The sequence below is a fragment of the Convolutriloba macropyga genome, unplaced genomic scaffold, assembly GCF_964194025.1.
Source record: "Convolutriloba macropyga unplaced genomic scaffold, txConMacr16.3 SCAFFOLD_5685, whole genome shotgun sequence".
NCBI lineage: Eukaryota > Metazoa > Xenacoelomorpha > Acoela > Convolutidae > Convolutriloba > Convolutriloba macropyga.
In genome coordinates this window covers 1-15,945 of record NW_027452317.1, presented here as the reverse complement: position 1 = coordinate 15,945, position 15,945 = coordinate 1, and the positions used below count along the sequence as shown (strand labels likewise).

Sequence of the window (15,945 nt, the reverse complement as noted above, 5' to 3'; positions counted from 1 at the left end):
CTTCCGTTCCCTACCCGCCCCCCCTTTGTCCAATGTCCGTCGCCCGTCGCCTTCCCCCCTTCTCTTCCTGACGCCTCCCCATCATTTCGCAGTCCTTTCCACCCCTTCCCATCACTTCGCAGCCTTTCCCAACCCCGATCCTTTCCCTTTCCTTGCCTCCCCTGGCCTCCCCCCCCCCCCCCCCCCCCCCCCTTCTCTTGCCTTCGTCCCTTTGTCCTGGCCCAGCTTCCACCTCGCTGGCTTGCTTTCCACCTCCGTCGCTGGCCCCTCCCCTCCCTTTCCCCACTGTTCCAGTCCCCACTCCCACTCGCGTCTCACCCTTTCTCACTCCTGTCGCCCGCTCCCACTCCGGTCCTGTACCCTTGCCATCCCCTCGTTCCCGTGCTTCCCTTTCCTTCCCCTCCCCTCCCTTCACTTTTCCATTCCCTCCCCTTTCCCACACCTTTCCTTTCCCCACCTTCCCCAATCCTCTCCCTCCTTGCCTTCACTTGCTCTCCCATCTCTTCCTGTTTCAAGTTCCTTCCCGGCCCTTCTCATGCCCGTTCCCCGTCCCCGTCCCCTTGCCACCCCTTCTTTGAGGTTCCCTTGCCAGTTCTCTTTCCACTCCTTACCGTTCGTTCCCTACCCACCCTTTACCATCTTCGTTCCCTTCCCTTCCCAAACCTTCCCTTCGCTAGTCATCTACGTTCCCCGGTGTCCGTTCCCTTTCCCTTCCCACCCCTTCCCTCCGGCTTCCCCCTTCCCGTTCCCGTTCCCGCTCTACCCCTTCCCTGCTCTTCAAGTTCCCTCTCCCGCGCTTTCTCCCGTCCCCGTTCCTTCTCCTTCCCGTCCCAACGATTCCCTCTCACCTTCCCTTCCCTTCCTGCTTGTTCCCGTTCCTGCTCCCACTCCCTGCCCACCTCTTCGCTTTTCCATCCTTCCTCTAGCTTCCCGTTCCCGTTCCCTTCCCGCTTTCGTTCTCGAACGGTGTTGCGACTACAATACATTCATATCTGAGTCGTGACCCTGTACCTCTGGCCGTGTCATAAACCGCAACTACCCGGTGCCGCCCACCGACCGGTCAAACACACGCGCAACGCACTGATCCCACAGCCGAGTAGTTGTAGCCGTTTCTATCACCCCGCCCTTGCCGGACTATCTCTAGACTATCTTTCCGCTGATAGATGCAACGCGGATTGGTGGCCCGGCGAGCTCCCGCGGGCTGGATTGACGGGCCCGGGGCTGGATTGGCGCTGGATTGACCGGTACGCGGTACCCAATGCTGTTCGACTATATTTCGTACTATATTCGACGTACTGCGAAAACATATTAAAAACCCCGGAAACTTTTGTGATCTGGGAATCGGAGCACCTCGTTTTTTTTAAAACCGGCACACAGTAACAAGAGAGTATCATCGCAAGCATATGACCACAAGAGGGAGAGCTGGCAACATGTATTCCTAGGTAGAAACACCAGAGCCACCTGTCTCACCGATGGGTTGTTGCTGTGACTTGCCAGTGAAAGCCCACCAGTTACTTCCAACATTAATAGATCGTATGAGATGACGGATGGTCTCAAGTACATTATGAAATTATGCACAATCAATATCAATTGACAGCCAGCGGTGCAATGTTGACTTACATCACACAGGCAGAGATGAGATGCTGACGTCAATGGTTTCCTTTCCTCCAGAGAAGTGCCATGGACCTGATAATTGCAATGCACCTGAAGCCGAGTCTGCTACCATGTCTGACAGTGGGATATGCACTTCTCCGAGCCTCAATTTCCTGAACTGCAGCTTTTGATACAGCCGTATTCGCAAGTAGGCCCTGGAAAGATCCGAAGTACATGGGAACAGAAGGGTCTCATTCCAGACAATGGTGTTGCTCAAGGCTGGCTGCGTTTGGAGCGATGCGGATCTTCGCACACTGCCAAGCTTCATCGACAGAAACACATCACGTGTATTTGTCGCAGAGACGTCAGATCGGACCTTGTCCACGCGCACATACAGGTGGTCACCCTGCTGGAACAACGTTGCCAATCAGTTGCTGGGGGGCTGAGGTGCAATGCGTGTAAACGCCAAAGGATGTGGTCTTATAACAGAACCGCATGCATGTGATCCATTCTCCCTGAATAATGTATGACTACACCATACCTCGGCAGCATGGTTCAGGGCGTCATTTGCAACTTTGCCTGATTGGGGGCTTGGGGGGGAAGTTGTTGCAGGTGTGATGTCCTGTGAAGTAGATTTATTGCTTCAGCAGTGGGCTACAGGCACTGCTGGAATTTAGCAACCGGTGAAACGCCAGAGCACGGAGACACATGAAGAACACGTGGCTGGGTCAACCACGGGAACATGGCCAGAGGTCAAGCAAACCTGTAATACTGGGCTTGTCTTTGCCAACTGCAGCGGGGAACTTCCCCTCTGTTGGCTTGCCCTTGGCTTGGATGAGAACGATGCTGTCTTGCTTTGGGGCTCTGCTTCCCAGGAGATGGCCAAGTCAAGCAGCCCAGCAGGACTTCCATCCAGCGTCAGGCTCCATGCCTTCTCGGATCTGCTTTCCGTAGAGTCAATAACGTCAACAACAGGTATGTCGACAGTTCCCATCAGATCCTTAGACACGGTGTCCTGCCACAGAAAATCAGCACAGCAGACTCAGGAAGATATCAGTGTAGGTGGAGCTTGGAGGAGGCAGTACGGGCATGTCATGAGAGGGGGGAGGGCAGGGACACGGCACCAATCAAAGCCATCCGTGGAACACATCGGGGGGGACAGCATTGACAATGTGGTATTGCTGTAGAGCATAGAGTCATAAGGTAGCGAGCATAAGGTAGCGAGCCGTGGGGTACCTTGTCCCATATATTGATGTGCAGAACATCGTTTGGAGAAACAGAATCAAAGGTGAACATGACACCCCATGTTGGACTGAGAGTCTTGTACTTGACATCTGACACATGTCGCTGTTTTGCAACCTATGAACCGAGGACATGAAACCCTGGTGAGCACTATCCAGTTTTGACATACATGGATAAAACAAGCTTGGGAAATGGAGTAAAATGCTGGAGGTGTAAACAAGTAAACGTCAGGGACGGCCAAGATAGAGCCAAATCACACAAGCAGGTGGAGCAATGTGTATACAACAGTTTTATAATATGTATGAAACCTACATGAAATCCACATATGCACACACCGTCAACAGCACCAAAGCTCCCTGAGGCCTTCACTACTGACATATAAATGAGCGGCCAGGGGAGATATGAGCAGCTAGACACACCTTCAGAGTGCAGTATGGATCGCTGAGCCCGTTGCTGTCCATGGGCAGCAACTCTGTTGCTGATTTGAGGAGCACCTAATGGCAGGTTCAGCAACAAAACACTTAGAGTCGGCTCGCAAAGAACGAAAGAAAGCAAGTTCGGTAATGTCAACCCAGAAATGTGCATCACGGCCAGAGTGCGAAGCCGGAACTTGCTTGGAAAGAGCCGGAAAGATCTTTGTTAAGCTTCGAGGTAAGGTCAATCTCTGGGAACAAAAACGAGGCCCCGGCAAGCAGGAACTTCGGACCTATGAAATCACTGTAAATGGTGTTGCAAAATACACGATGGTCAAATGCACAGCATAGAGAGAGCATTCACCTTTAGCCTTCCCGCTTCATGCTGATCCGTCGAAACAAATGCATGCAGCCCTGCAGCAGCCCAGGCCCAGTGAACAAGTCGCGATAAACTGGAATATCTACAGAATCGACACTCAACTATGATTCAACAAACTCCTAAAAGCATGCTTACCACTTAGGGACATGGAGCCAGGTGCGCTTGAAATATTGTCATTGGCGATCCACTTCATCGTCAAGTGGACTGTGCCACTTGCATTGCGACCCTGAATCGGTCATGCGATGGAATGTTCAGAACGTTCCTCAATCCTCTGTTAGAGGGACGACGGAATGATCAATGGCTCACAACCACAGGTAACCAGAACTGACGCATACTGACCTGTAAGGGGAACGTGTCGCTCAGTTGTCCGCCACATCCTGCTATTTCCTCAATGGGAACATCAACACTGCCGAGGAGTTCTTTCCTGGCAGCGTCCTGAGAAAACGTCAGGTAGCCCCAGGCAGCAGAAGTTTAGTATTTCCTCTTCCATCGCTGCCGCACACAAGGATAGCTAGGGAAAGATGATATTGTGGGTGGACCAACATCTGGATCAGACAGACAGGTAGCACACAGCAGCGGGATGAGGTGCTGCGGCGAGATGCAGTGATGAGATACTGTACGATTTCGAGTCCAAGAGGAGGGCGTTGTCACTGAACCTTATCGTACACGTTGATGTGCAGGATGCCATCTTCTGCTACATCATGGAATTTGAATGTCTCGTTCCACACTGGGTTTAAAGAGGATGGAACTGTCGAAGACAAGTACCTGAGGCTTCCAACCTGCTGGGGGAAGCGCAGAGACCAGTGTTCAGGGCAGTTTGCATGGGAGGATATGGGCATGTGATACTTGTACTAAGCATGAGCTCACTCGCCTTGAGGCTGCAGAAAGGGTCGCTGAAGCCATTAAGATCTGCGGCAGGAAGGTTTGCAGCAGAGTGCAGTTCGGCCACAACGGTTCCCGTCCTAATTCCTGAATTTCCACGAGCCGAATCGAGTCGTGGAAGAGGTCTGTGGTGTGCGAAAGCTGCCTCTAAGGCCATGGACACCGTTCCCCCAGAAGGGAGGGAGCTCTCCACTTTCCAGATTCCCGATATGAGGCGTCCAGGGGATGCCCGGACAGCAGTCAAAGGAATGGAACACCTGCAAATCTGCTGGCCAGGTCCCTGCACCCATGCAGACCACATCCATGTCAATGCTGCACACAAACCTAATCAGCATGGCATTGGCATAGTATTCTGCATCCGCCTCTAGCCCCGTGTGCGAAACAGAAGGCTGTTGTCCCCGAAACGAGAAGTGGCACACTTGTCGCATGGCTGCTGCACATGCACTGAAATAGACCGTATTGTGCATCAGTGCAAACACCTGGTCACAGCAGCCGCTCTCGCATACCTCCTTGTCAGAAAGCTTCAGTGTGATGCTGATGTCCTCGTCCGAGTCGAGTGCGACATTGTGCCATACAAAGCCTTCGGCCCAGAGCGATTGTGCCTTTGATATCTGCGGTCCATTGGTCAATTCCCACAGGTAACCATTGCGTGCATGACAACAAGATGCATACTGATCACGGTCTGTCTGCAGGAATTAGCAGTGAATTCGCCTGAATCATGCTTCAGCATGAGATTTCTTCTCACGAATCATGTGGTGTTTCTACTCCAAGCAGCCATAGATGCGACATGGTTCTGCTATCTGCTTTAGTTGTAACTCTGCTGACAGCTTGACTGAAAAGCACTGTTAGGGCAGATCAGGACATCCCAACCAAAACCATCACACGATCCCCGCACCTCGTTCCAAAACCAGGCCGGACTGCTGGCATATGGCAGCAAACACCGTGACCAGCCCGATTTCCCTCTTCTACTGAGACACAGCCATGCACTGGCAGAGATGTGCTTCCGACCCATACAATGAGACAAAACACATGGAATTAGTTGGCAAAACCGCACCTTAATCTGCTTGGACTCGGTCTGTAAATTGCCGATCGCCAGTTCCGCATGAATAACGTCTGTGACTGCCAGCTGCTGATTGCCGACGCCATACTGCTGAGGGTCCGGAAGAATACCTTTGACCCAGTGTAGAACGACAAGAAGGTCCCAATATACCGCTTGGCTTATCGCCGTGAATGTTGAAAACACCTGCAATCACACACAGACAGGACAACGCCAAAGTTGCCGTCACGCGTTCTCTCATTGTATGACAGCACAGCAAAGCCATGGCATACTCTACAGAATACCTCAGGCGAGCATTTCTGCTACTACATGGTGCTGCAAAACATTCATCAAAGATGGCTCTTGAGAGCTGCCAAACTGGCCATCTGCACCGTACTCAACACGCACTTGCTTGTCAGGCGAGTCTGTCCACATGCGTGCTGTATTAGATCGACGCATACTGGGAACATGGCCATCCGCAGGAGCGGTGTCACTGGCCGGAGCTATCTCAGCCTGAGCCAAGTCTTGGTCCTGTCCACTTGAGGTGTATCCTACAGTTCCAGTTGGTGCTATGCTCGGAGGGACGGGCTCTGGGGATGGCAACACAGGAATTTACGTCCTCCATGAGCTCTGCACAGATGGAGAACTCATTCAATCGTACAACTAAGAATGAATAAGAGGCGAATATGGGTACATCACCTGCATGCCATTCAATCTCCGAACAGAACGAGGGATGTTTCATCTTTATGGCCCTTTGCAGCAGGCCTGCCTTGGCTGGGAGAGCCTCCGCTGGCACGGCTCCGGTGTCATTTTGCCCTTCTTGACGCTCACCCTCATCGAGAAATCGATGCCCTGGGTCCCAACGGAGGGTCAACGTGATTGAGCCAGTCTTGACACCTGCGCAAACTAGACAATATCAGAATTCTGCGGGCGCAGGAGAAACCTCAAACAATCCTTGTTGCTAATCGAAGTAGGTGTCATTGCCTGAGAGATTCCATGTGTTCAGCCAGATGCCCCGCGCGTCCTCGGAGCATTTCTTGGCAGCAAGCTGCAAAGGCACAAAAATCTGTCCGAGAGAGTCGTCGTTGTAGCGATCCTTGTCCATCACTTCAATATGTAGAGAATCACTGGTAGAAACATCTGAGAAATCGAAGTCCTGCAGCAGCAACGCATGGAATGCAGGTGTGAGTAAGCATGGCTGATATGCCTCCAGTTGAATATGTGTGTGGCGCCGACATATAGAAATGATGTCCGTACAGAAGAGGCACTGCCCACGCGCATCGAGGATGGACCTACCTCATTCCACACAGGTGACAATGTATTCGGCTTCACAGAGGAGGTCTGCTGCTCCTTGCGAATCTGCAACGACACAGCTATGTTAATATATGTATCAGATCCGAAACGTGGCACAGGATTGTGCACTTGAACCCGGCACTACCGGCATGGCAAAGGGCAGAGAGGGGGCGGGGGGGGGGGGGGGGGGGGGACCTTCAGCTTCACATACGGATCGGAGTACCCAACAGTGTCGGCATTAATCAGGTCCTTTGCATGATCCACATGCACGCTGAGGGAGCCGTGTTCACAGCTCTGCAGGGCTGGATATGGGAGGGCATTGCAGTCCAATGGTAGCCACTCAATCTTTAGAACCACACTACCACCGTGTGAGCCCGACAGAGCGTACTCTCCAGATATGACTCCATCTTTTGCGACAGCTGGAGTGGCCAGGGGCACACGCAGCGTCCCGGCAAGCCGCCGTCTCTTGCTCTTGTCACTTCCTGACTGCAATGGCTCTGCGTACACCTGCGGCAGTACACGTCATCAGAGCCTCTGTGGAACTTGGTTTGTGCGATGCACCTTCACAGACTGTTACTGCTGCACAGGAAATGCCTTGGGGGGTGGGGCAAACTTTGAACAGGAGGGTTTCCGTTACGGCTACATCATAGAATTGGGCGTAGAAAATCAGTTCCGGTGAGCCGGTGCTGTCCGCGATTGTGGAAGATGGAACCTGCAGCATGCCAAACACCAAATGGCCTGAGATACATGAGGAAACCTTCAGAGTGTGATCGCCTCCTCACTGCAGCGCTAGCATGCACTCACCGATTTGTCGCCCAGTTGGAGAACAGCATTATATGAAACCGGAGCACCTGGTGCCTGAGTCGTGAGGCCAGTACAGTTGACAACGTACACAAAAACACAACCATGCTGCACCTCCCGAATTCGTGACGGGTGGAAGTCCTGCATGCCACAGCAGTAAACAGTGGTCAGACGATTCGCTTCTGACAGCCACAGGTCACAGGCTTGTGGGTCCGCTCACAACCGTTGCAGGATCTATGACAGAATACTGCACTACGTTCCACTTGTGTTGGTGCATGGGTGGTTAGTTACGCGTGTGTGTTGGGGGGGGGGGGGGGGGGGGTGAGGTCACAGTTGAGAGGCCCAAACCACTCGGTCAGACTTGGGTAAGAAATTCTGGGAGACAGACTAGTCGCTGGCCAAAGGACGCTTCAGTACTACACGTACCTTGCGTGTGGTGTCGACTAAACCAGATCCCAGATTGCACCTCAGCAAGTCAAGAGGCCACCATTTGATCCCTAGCTTTATCCTCCCGAATCCCCGCCCGGTGCCCCCGATGCTGTGGAAGTCTTCTCGCCCCAGCTCATAGAACCTGCAGCAGCAACGAACACACAGCTATTGACGATGATCACTGGCATGATCACGAGGGTGCCTGAAAGTGTGGCAACTCACCTGACATAGGTTTGGCCAGGTTTTAACTCATCCACCCGGACCTTGCATCTTCCCAGAAAATCGTCCGCATCAACCACATCCGCATCCCATACCTGATTCATGGCGGTGCAACTCAGCGCTACTTGAAGAATTACGACTTCCTCAAGCAGGAGAGACTGCACTGTTTTCAGGGTCTACAGCACAACATGTCTGCGCTGGCCTGGAGCCAAAGCACGGCACGCAGCAAAGTCTGGCGGGATGGGGGAGCGCTTACCTCAACATGGAGAGGTCGGCCCAGCTCAAACATGCGCAGGTAGTAGGTCTCATTCCATTCCTGCAGAGTGCACAGCACAGTCAAGTTCAACATGGGTTCCCGATGCAACTGGCCCTGTGAGACACCCTCACTACCGCAAAGCCACATGTTCCCCAGCATATATTTACCGGATTATTATTGTTCGAGACTGTTTTTGTTGCGCAGAACTCTGCCCTCGATGTATCAACAATGGCATATGGATCACTGGCGCTTGCAAGCCCGACAAGATTGACATCTTCATTGTACAGCGACTCGGCCTTGAGGACCTGCAATTACAGACAGTAAGCGGCATTGAGAATACACGATCTTGCCTGAAGAAAACATAAGGATGAAATTAACGAGGGTCATGAGCAAAGACAGGTCGCTGTCAGAACCTGTACTCTGACAATTCCCTTCGTATTGCTCAACAGCGTGGCGATGTAGGGTTCCATTCTAGGATGGTCTTCGGGGATCAGGGGGATCACTATGCGTGCTGGCCAAAGGAGGGCATCATCGATAGTCTCACGGATGAATCTCTTCAGCCATAGGACCACAGGTGTAGGCGAGACCACCTGCAGTCAGGGTATCAGAGTTGCATTCTCTTTGTTGTAAAATTAAATGCCAACGGTTTTCTCCAGCAACATATGTGCTTGGGTCACAAGCTGACATGGTGCAGATTGAACTCGCATGCACCTGTATGCCAAGATTTTGCAGACACGTACTTACCGTCTTCACATTAACCTCGAAGTCCAGATTCGGTGGCTTGGCCAGAGACACTGAAATTGCGGAGAAGCAAGGAAGGACGGGCACAAGAGGCCCTGCGAGCACCCGAAAAGTCCCACGGAAAACAAGTTTCCTGACCTGCAGTAGGACAACAGCACAAGGATCAACAGCATAGGCACCAGCAGGAACACATTAGGAAGGGAGAGGGCATGCAAAGGTGCAGCCTGAGGCACCTGCGTATGAAACTGCCTCTTCATCGCATCAATTGTCAAATCTATGGCAACTTGTCCCTCCCACCTGATCAGACAGAAGGACAATGCAGGCACGCCACTCAGTCCAGTGGTAGTGTCTCATGAGTTTAAGCAAACAAGCTGATGAGTGCCTGAACATGTCCAGCGGAGAATTGGGGATGCCAAAGCATTGATGCTATACAAGGCAAAGACTTCAATGCACCAACATCCACGCGGCACGCAGCAGTGCAGATGCCAATACGGCTGTACGCCCCAGGACTCATGAAGGTTCACCGGGAAGGCCAACTGCAGCTTACGTCACGTTGAATGTGAACTCCAACTGCTCTTCGTTCTCCGAGTTTATTTTCATTTGGCGCACATCAATGGGGAGGTTTCCAAGCTCACATCTTGTCACTCGCATGTCTGTAACGAATGACGGTTTGAAGCTGGTAGGCGGAGCAAAGGCATTGGAGATATCTAAGGGATGTTTCCAGACCCAAGCTCGAAAAGTGAAACGGGGGGACACGGGCGCACGCGGGGGGGGGGGGTGGGGTGGGGGGGGGGGGTGACTTACTGTGCCATGAGGTCGTTGGATGTGTCCATGAGGAGAGATCCAAAATGTGTCGCAAGGGGTGGCCACAGACTAGCCAATATTGAGTTGAGCCAGACAACACCCTGCATGCGCCACACATCGTTGGCACCCTAGCATGAAACCATGTATCCTTTGACGGGGGGTAATTACAGCAGTCAGCAAAGGACGGCCATTATTGGTGGAGGAGCACCTATGGCGGAATGATGCATATATCCAGATGTCTGTCGAGCCTTTTACTGCAGTGATATATGACAAGCGCAGGCATCCCTGCGTTGATGCCATGCCGCAACAGCTCTCGCATGGTTGTACGAATGGGCATGGGCACATATGCCCATGCTGGATTGCAGGCTGCCATTCCCTACCTTGTGGCAGATCCGGCCATCCGGATGAACTCTGCCGTCCAGGGCCTGTTCCATTGGGGGCGTCAGCCAGGGCTCGACCAGGTCTGTGCCTTCCACGCTGCCGAGCAGCCGCACCAGTCGTGCTCTGTAGGCTCTGCAGTGATGCAAGATAGGCAAAACATGCTCAGAGACCCATGCAGATAACATGACAGCATGAAAAGGAGTCTCTCCCTTCGGGTGCCTAAGGCTCAACGGACCTATTTCTGTAGTAGCAAAACGTTGCCCGGCTGCCTGCTGCACCGCCAATGATCAAACCATAAAAAGCCTCTGCTCCTCCAATGCGGTGAAGACCCCGGAGAAGCAAGTAAAGGGCTGCAGCTGTGCTGACCTGCACCAAAAAATGAGCTGATTAGGCACATGAGATGGAAAATCATCCCAAGCCGTCAATATGACGTACACCTAACTCACAGCAACCATACCCGGAGAAGCAAGGTCGGTCCAGGTCCATGCTTTTGGACAAGCAATTTTGCTTTTCTTGGAGAACACCAGTCCAGGACGTCTCTGCACAGGCGAGCGGCATCCAATACCGTTTCTTTCACCAGCGCGATATGTGTTTGCACATAGTCGCTGATCACACTCCATGTTGCCTTGTAAACTTGAGCTCCGAAACTGTTCAGTAAATCCGCGAGCCCTGCATATACTGGCTCAAGCATTGAACGACTCTGCACTATCACAAGCGTCTGAACCACCTCAGACGCTGTCTCGCTGGTATGCTTTCGCCGTGCTTTGGAGCTCTTCAACTGCTGACTCACAAAGTTTGTGAGCAGCATGTTGCCTGTCTTGTCAGATAGAGCATCCAGCGCCGACTGCCCAGCAGCCATCCCATAGTGCTGCGCGTTTCCCGATTCGGAACTATCCTGTTTAGGCTCATGTCTCCAGTCCGCCATCGCCTTTCCCACTCGTTCCGTAGCTTTTCCCACTCGTTCCGTAGCTTTCTGCATTTTGTCAGCAGCCTTCTGAACGTGGCGTTCCATTGTGGCTGACAGATGGCGGCCGCTGCTGCCTAAGGGTTGAGCTGGAGACTGCGTTTAAGCGACTGGGCTGGCAACGCTATTACTGTGAAGACTCTCCTTATGGAGAAGATACAACCAAATCACTGCTCATGCACAGCTAACTTGATAGTGAGAGGAAACACAAAAGTCACCGGGGGGGGGGGGGGTGGAGTTGCATAGCTGCATGTTGCTTTAGACCTCCATGAGTGATAGAAATGGCCAGCTGATTAACCCGCAGTCGTCACGAAACTTGTCTGGTGGAAGCAATGCCTTGCTACTGCCAGTGAAGCAGCTGGCTGGACGGATCGATCCAGCAACAGGCGGTCAAGGCGTGTCGATCAACATCCAGGTGGCATACGGGGTCGAGGGCGGGTCGATCGATGTTGTACTGTAAGTACATTCGCCCGGATATGGGTACAGCCTCCTGGTACAGCATAGCGGGCCGGGAGCAGGGTAGGTACTCGTACGAGTACGAGTACCGTACGAGCTTGTGATATCGACGGGCCCTGGCCCCTGTAACCATCCGGATGGTTACAGGAGGACCGGGGCAGGAGCCTGCCTGGGGGGCGCAAGGCCGGAATTTGAGACCGTATGTATCGCTACGAGTAGGTAGGGACTAGGGGATACCTACATCTTGCCAGTTGCCAGGAATGAGGATACACGTGTCCTCCTGGCTCCTGGCTGGGCTCTGGAGCCGATCATTCCAAAGTCGTATGACTTTTAGGGTAGGGTACCTAGGGTACCTGGGCCTGGCTACGGGCTTTTTGTTATTAGTTGGGCGGGTCTCCCTGTACGTGTGCTCCATGCATACTATATTATCTTCAATTTTGAACGGAGGCCGGAGGCTGCCGAGCGATCTGCCATTCTTTGGTTGACTGGTGCTATCCTTACACTGTGGAGTCACACGGCATCAACGAGTGGCCCCTGACTATGGAAAGCCGTCGTTGACAACGTATAATGACAATGCATACAAACCGCATTGTCCCTTCCGGCCCTCGAATTTGTCTGAGTTGAGGAACTCTGTCCTGGAGGTTTACAGATCGTCAACTTTGTTCCCCCTACTGTCGATGTCATGCGCAGAACAACCCCTGCCGTGTGCTAGAGAAGAGTGATGACCTCACATATATATTAGAGCCACCTGACCTTGGGTCTCGGTATGTGCTTCTACGCTCCGCACAGAAACCAGCCCCCCCCCCCCCCCCCCCCTTTCCCCAAAACGCAACACACATTCTTGCACCATAACTGCCCGTGCCAGTACCCCCACCCGACCTTAGCACCTGTACCTCAACCCCTACCTCAACACCTGTGCCTCAGTCCCGTGAAGTGTATTCCCGTGTTTATGAAGCAGGATAGTTTTAACATGTGAAGTTGCATTTATGTGCGATGCAAGGGCATGCTTGCGACTGCAGTGGTGTGTTGGTACAGAGCCATAGTTAGTTATCTCGAACATGGGGTTTACAGATTTCCTCCAGGTAGCGAAACGAACTACCCCTACCCTTGTTTCTCACTCCTTTCTTCTTCACGGTTGTGGGCGACACGAAGATTTTCACAGCGGTTGGGCATGATTCATAAGTTGTGGCTCTGTCCATTCAGGATGAATGCTTTGGTGCTCGAGTGAATGAACCATATTTGTCTCTTCCTGTCTCTTTCAGTGCCGGGCCGGAGCATCACTGGTATTGTATTCTCATGCGTGTCATACGTGTGGTCTTCCTTGTCATGGTGTGTCCAGTCCTGCTTCACACCATCGCTAAAACGGGCCAGAGAAACCAGTACCCCTGAAGTGCCGTTCTCCTCCGAGCTGGATCTTGCTACTGGGCCAGCTAAGCTGCCGACTGAAATGGGTTACAAACCCCTCAAATTTCCGAAGTTTGAGATGCAAATAGAATCCATGCAGCCACCGGACAATCATACGTTGGATGCTGCTGCAACACATGAGGCACGGTAAGCACCATCCCTGTCGCTACGTTCCAGCTGCCCAGTCGAAGTTTGAGATTTTCCGCCTGACTTCACTGTTGAACATGTAGGCACAACAGAGAACCCCACTCTCCGGAAGCCCCTCAGTCCACTCCTTGGAACCGTCCCAGATGGCCCATGGCTGACGCTCGGAGCCAGACGACTCCTTTTTCGAGCTCTGTCCTTCCCCATTCATTCCTCAGGCAAAGCATTCAGCCGCGGCACTCACTTTCACTGTATTCGCGCCCGTTGGCACTCAAGCACGAGGTATTTGTACAGTGTCTTGGCAGTGATGCTGATTTGGACTCTTTGATGTGTGTTGACTAGCATCGCACAGTCTGTTCATTACCCGCGTGCACCCCTCTTGTTCAACCCTGTATGCAGGCTCATTCCGTCGGTGACAGAAGGGTGTCGCCAGCTGAGTTTGAGCAGGAGGCCGAAGCCCTTATTGAAGAAGCAGAGCTTTTAGCTCGAGCAGCCGCTCTCCGAAAACGCCGAACGCAGACGAGTCTGGAGGAACACTTCAGGAGGCAACAATGGCAGCAGCGTGAGATTCGGCTCAGCCAGGGAATGAGTAAAGAAGCAGCTGGGGAACAGGTGTGCATCGTATTTCTTCGAGGCATCGTTTCTGGTGGACGTTTGGCTGTGCCTTGAGCATCCCTGAAGTGTACAATACCTGCTTGCTTTTGTGGCTGTCCAGGAGCTCGAAACTTACCGCAAGAACATTGAGGATCTAAGGCAGTGGCATGGAAGCGACTGCAACTGGACTTCTTCTTATTCGGTACGCATTGCAACTACGCGTTGTGGTTGTAGTCAACTCATACGATTCAAAACTGCACTCCTGGACTGTGGCATGGTCACGTCGTCTGCACTACCATCACTGCCCCTTGCAGGAGAAGCTCGGTGAGGTGGAAGATGCAAAACAGAAGGCAGCTGAGACAGCCAAATCCCTTGACACTGTTCTCAGTCGAGCTCGGGCAATTCAGCACAGAAGCCAGCTCACTCTTCATGCAGCAAGCACTCAGCAAGCTGAGTTGCAGGAGCGGTTAGACAAACTCCAGTTGTTGCGGTCACGTCGTGATCAGAAGGTTGAGGAGGAGGTGCCACACGATGAGCTCGAAAGCGAACCAGGGACAGATGAAGAAGAGCAGGAGGAAGAAGCACAGGAGCACGATGAGACTGATGGTGTGCTGGATCTTATCAGTTCGGACGAAGAAGAAGCTGAATCCCCCCCGAGCGAGGAGGATGAGGAGGAGGAAGCAGAAGTGGATATGGTCAAAGACATCTACCAATACCTGTCAGATGTTGACACCGGTGTTGCTCCGCTCGTGCAAGGCTTCCCAGCCGTGTACGCTTACGCCATGCATGGAGAATCGGATGGCGAAGTGGTTGCACGGCATCCAGAGTCTCAAGATGAGCTCACTCGGAAGGATCTGCGACGTCTGTTGCCAGGAGAGTGGTTGAGTGATGAGGTACGTCTCCTCCGGAACTGTTTTGCTGCACTCTGACTACACTCGGTCCCTGTAGTGTGTGCACAGCTGCAGTGAACGCCGCTGCGTTTGTGACCCTGTTTCTGTTCCCAATTGTCACTTTTTTCAGGTAATCAACATGTACATGAAGCTCCTGCAGCAGCGCAATAAGAGGTTGCAACAACTGAACTCCTGTAACAATGGCAATGCTGGCAAGCAGCTGCCAAGATGTCACTTCTTCAGCTCGTTTTTTTACAACAAACTCTTCATGGACAGCGGAAACTATGACTACTCGGTAACACCTCTTCAACACCTTCAGCTATGTCAATTTGCAAAGACACGATGGCGGGAAACTAGGGGTAGCAGAGTCTACAGCTGCGGGCCTCTTTCTTCATTAGTACATGTCACACCAGTCCCACCTCCGCTGTTTTGAGTTCTTCCCTGTGATTGCAGGCTGTTCGGCGCTGGACTGGCAAAGCAAAGCTCCCCAGAGTTTTTCAGGACTGCAGCAACATCCTGCAGTGTGACAAGATTTTCGTTCCCATCCACCAGCCTGGACACTGGTGCATGGCGGTCATTGACATCAAGAACAAGTGCTTCAACTACTATGACTCCATGGGCGGAGGAGACCGCGCTTGTCTGAGAAATCTGGCTCGATATATTCAGGATGAAGCCAAGGATAAGCTGGGTCAAGACCTGGATGTGTCTGACTGGCCGCATTGCTTCCCGAAGTCTGTCCCACAGCAGCGCAATGGGCATGATTGTGGCATGTTTGCTGTCAAGTGCGCCGATTACGAGTCTCGGGGGAAAGCATTCACCTTTAGCCAGGCAGACATGGAGTATTTCCGGAAAAGAACTGTTTACGAGCTCATGAAAATGAAGGCAACTTGATTGATAGATGCCTGCCTGTAAATGTGCATTGTAAACAGTTTTTGATACCGTCGCTCCGCTGACCCTGCATTTGTAGTGGTTACAAATCGCCTTCTGAAATGCTGCAGGCGTTCACCAACAATGGGTGCCTTGG

General features: G+C 52.5%; 2 protein-coding genes across 2 annotated transcripts; one reads left to right on the top strand and one right to left on the bottom strand.

The window, feature by feature from the left end:
* Window positions 1-1,621: 1,621 nt before the first annotated feature.
* On the bottom strand, window positions 1,622-11,614 carry LOC142357377 (uncharacterized). The gene is made up of 31 exons (XM_075409026.1): window positions 10,927-11,614; window positions 10,705-10,835; window positions 10,469-10,601; window positions 10,089-10,189; window positions 9,832-9,960; window positions 9,518-9,581; window positions 9,288-9,422; window positions 8,957-9,133; window positions 8,711-8,848; window positions 8,544-8,603; window positions 8,291-8,382; window positions 8,066-8,210; window positions 7,643-7,780; window positions 7,452-7,550; window positions 7,034-7,345; window positions 6,842-6,904; window positions 6,530-6,701; window positions 6,245-6,442; window positions 5,954-6,135; window positions 5,564-5,752; window positions 5,016-5,120; window positions 4,499-4,789; window positions 4,284-4,406; window positions 3,967-4,062; window positions 3,763-3,853; window positions 3,613-3,662; window positions 3,255-3,329; window positions 2,830-2,952; window positions 2,357-2,608; window positions 2,135-2,215; window positions 1,622-1,999 (listed from the first exon to the last, which is right to left on the bottom strand). The coding sequence occupies exons 1-31, from the start codon at window positions 11,479-11,481 to the stop codon at window positions 1,622-1,624; spliced, it is 4,878 nt and encodes a 1,625-aa protein (XP_075265141.1). The 5' UTR covers window positions 11,482-11,614.
* A 1,274-nt stretch (window positions 11,615-12,888) lies between these two features.
* On the top strand, window positions 12,889-15,803 carry LOC142357376 (uncharacterized; the record flags this gene model as incomplete). The annotated part of the gene is made up of 8 exons (XM_075409025.1): window positions 12,889-12,971; window positions 13,229-13,440; window positions 13,524-13,719; window positions 13,837-14,049; window positions 14,153-14,233; window positions 14,346-14,924; window positions 15,052-15,216; window positions 15,375-15,803. Coding segments are annotated over exons 1-8 (1,899 nt in total), but the record flags the coding sequence as incomplete, so codon positions are not given.
* Between the last annotated feature and the right edge of the window lie 142 nt (window positions 15,804-15,945).

Coding starts and splice junctions, on each gene's coding strand:
- LOC142357377 (XM_075409026.1), bottom strand. CDS start 11,481: ATGGAACGCCACGTTCAGAAGGCTGCTGACAAAATGCAGAAAGCTACG. Junction 8,383..8,543: donor GCCGACCTCTCCATGTTGAG/GTAAGCGCTCCC, acceptor GCCATGAATCAG/GTATGGGATGCGGATGTGGT. Junction 8,211..8,290: donor CCTGGCCAAACCTATGTCAG/GTGAGTTGCCAC, acceptor TTGCTGCTGCAG/GTTCTATGAGCTGGGGCGAG.